The 3,103-nt window shown below is 37.4% G+C and overlaps 1 protein-coding gene across 1 annotated transcript in view; it reads right to left on the minus strand.

Moving 5' to 3' along the window:
- Positions 1-547: 547 nt before the first annotated feature.
- The window catches only part of LOC107566172 (lanC-like protein 2), a 27,140-nt gene continuing 24,584 nt past the window's right edge, over positions 548-3,103 (minus strand). Inside the window, exons 8-9 of the mRNA XM_016251551.1 lie at positions 2,532-2,708; positions 548-716 (exon numbers count right to left, since the gene is read on the minus strand). Of these exons, the coding sequence (XP_016107037.1) occupies positions 618-716; positions 2,532-2,708 (276 nt within the window). The 3' untranslated portion in view covers positions 548-617. The remainder of the gene's footprint in view (positions 717-2,531; positions 2,709-3,103) is intronic.

A 3,103-nucleotide genomic window follows, 5' to 3' on the forward strand; every position in this document is an offset into this window, starting at 1 on the left:
CAAGCTGCAAAGAAAATTACAATCTTACCACAGAAATATATATTTAAAAAAAAATTTTATTATTAGTTTTATTTATTTATTTTTGAAGAATTCAATTTAATTTTAATTTAATTCATATAATTCATATTTCTTTTCAGCAAAGATGCAATAAATTGATCAAGTGTCAGTAAATGCATTTATAATGTGACAAAAGATTTCTATTTTATTTCTATTTTTCTATTTAAAAATATTTCTATTTCCATACATTCACATAAAAAAACAGCTATTTGTAATATTTCCCAATATTACTGTTTTTACTGTATTTTTGATCAACTTAATGCAGCCTTGGTGAGCAGAAGAGACTTTAAAACATCTTTTTATTATTTACCAACCCCAAACCTTTGTATATAAAAGATTATATAGACTACATGATTACTCAATATGAACGGTTTTAAATAAGCTACAAGATCTGCGTGTCTCTTATTTCTCCCAGAAACAAAATAAACCATGTTACAACCGAAGATGAAGCTCTGTAACAGCAGATTATTTCATTCATTTAATGAGTAAAATTTTAATTAAATTAAATTTAACCCATTATTTTTTGAGAATATTGAAGAGTACAATTTGCAGATGTTTTATCAATGACACATGATGATCAACTTACCTTCAAAAAGGGAGTAAGGCCGGTCAGGAATACGACAGCCGTGGGTCCCGTAGTCTAGACACCACTCAGCAAACTAGAAACAAACACACAGAATTCATTTAAACATTTGGAACACAAAGTACAAGCTTTATCATAAAAGTGAAGTGTGGGAAGTGTGCCTGCCCATGCAAAGCCCTAAAGCTTGTCTGGTTCCTCACAATCTCAAGAGAGAATAAAAAGACGAGAGCAGAGCATGAATCAATTGTTCTAACTGGGCCATTTTTGCTTCATTTTTTCATAAAAGCATCAGAAAGAAAGAAAGAAAGACAGACAGACATTTCAATTCCATTTAATTACTTTTAAACAAAAATAAATTCAGGATAGATTTCAATATTCTGTGCTTTTTTTTTTTGCAAACATACTTTGCAAAAATGTCACTGCAGGCATTCATTACTACTTAAGAGTGCATTCAAGTACCTAAAGCTCAATTATAATGTGCTTTAACAAATAAGCACAAGTCAACCTGCCATACCAAACAAGACCACAGGGAGGTGCCAAAGGACTGCATATAAACTACAATACGGATCCATTCAGAATCACTAAACACACCAAAATACAAATGAAAAATGGAAACATTCTGGATGTGTGGAGACTCAGCGATCTGAAGGTGGCTTGACGATATATAGTGAGTTATCAGTGATTAAAAAGTTGCCAGAACAAGCGATCGTGTCCGTGTTTGGAGCGTGTGATGCCCATATGTACATAAACACCACTGATCCTCACAAACTTCTCCAAAACACGCCTCTTTGGTCAGCATCCGTTATAAAACACTCGCTGTACATACATTTTGACAACTACATCAATATACTGAACGGTGTTCAAGCATAAACATGTTTTAGTGATCAGTGCGCCGAGAGCACACATAACGTTACACGCTTCGGTTGCGCATCAAAAATAACTTGACTCTTGTATGTCACTGTAATCGTCTTTACCTTGATTACAACTGTCATCTATCAAAAACATTGTCTTGATTTATCCAGCCGCGAGCTGTAGTCTGCGTATCATATGTGACACTGGAGCACAAAACCAGTCATAAAGGTCAATTGAAATTGAGAGTTATGCATCATCTGAAAGCTGAATAAATAAGCTCTCCATTGATGTATGGTTTGTTAGGATAGGACAATATTTGAAAATCTGGAATCTGAGGGTGCAAAAAAATCTAAATATTGAGAAAATCATCTTTAAAGTTGTTCAAATGAAGTTCTTAGCAATGCATATTACTAATCAAACATTAAGTTTTGATATATTTATGGTAGGACATTTACAAAATATCTTCATGGAACATGATCTTTACTTAATATCCTAATGATTTTTGGCATAAAAGAAACATTGATAATTTTGATCCATACAATGTATTGTTGGCTATTGCTACAAATATCCCCCAGCGACTTAACACTGCTTTTGTGCTGCAGAGACACGTTTGCTCATGCAGCGGTCAGGTGTTTTGATGAGAAACAGCTTCAGCTGCTCTGAAACACAGAATATCAACTCAGAACACGCACAAGAGAGGTGGTGCTCTTATTTTTTTAATTGTTTTAAAATTTAACATATCAATCACAAAATTAGTGAATTGGATGTACTTTCATTTTAAATTATTTCATGCATTATTAAGGCTGATTCACAGCCTTAATAAACAAAAATATTTAAAAAAAATACACAGATGGATCAGAGGTGAACTGTGCTGTTTCTCTAGAAAGGCTCATGCAGACCTTGCTTTGTTTCCATGACATCAGGTTTAAGTGGCTGTAAGTGGCAGAGATGATGAGCACGACTGTATCTACTGTACATCTACTGTACGCAGGGCTGTGCTGCTTGTGTTCTCGAGCAGCGAGGGAGTGTGGCGCTGTACCTTGCAGGCACGATACAGGTATTTCTTGTCCTGTGTGGCGTGGTAGAGCGAGAGCAAGGCGTATCCGTTCCCAGCCGTGCCGTGACAGAGTCCATAACCCTTCCTCAGTAAACCTCTCTGCCAGATCACCTCTCCACACTCAGCCGCGTCTCGCAGGTACTTCTCATCCTTGAAGACCTGAAACACAACACACACGCATTACACTCCTGCAGTCACAGCACTCTGATCTCCGCTGACAACCAATGACCAATCAGGCTTATTATAACCTAATTATAGTAATAACTGCAGTAATTGCAGACTGTGCCCTGCTGTGTATATTTACTGTCATAACCCTTGTGTGTGTGTGCGTGAGTGAGTGAGTGAGTGTGTGTGTGTGTGTGTGTGTGTGTGTGCGTGTGTGTGCGTGAGTGCGCATGAGTGTGTGCGTGTGTGTGCGTGAGTGCGCATGAGTGCGTGAGTGTGTGTGTGTGTGTGCGTGAGTGTGTGCGTGTGTGTGCGTGAGTGTGTGAGTGTCTGTGTGCGTGTGCGTGAGTGTGTGCGTGAGTGTGTGTGTGCGTGAGTGTGTGTGTGTG

This window comes from Sinocyclocheilus grahami, unplaced genomic scaffold (assembly GCF_001515645.1).
Source record: "Sinocyclocheilus grahami isolate Dianchi unplaced genomic scaffold, SAMN03320097.WGS_v1.1 scaffold1053.1, whole genome shotgun sequence".
NCBI lineage: Eukaryota > Metazoa > Chordata > Actinopteri > Cypriniformes > Cyprinidae > Sinocyclocheilus > Sinocyclocheilus grahami.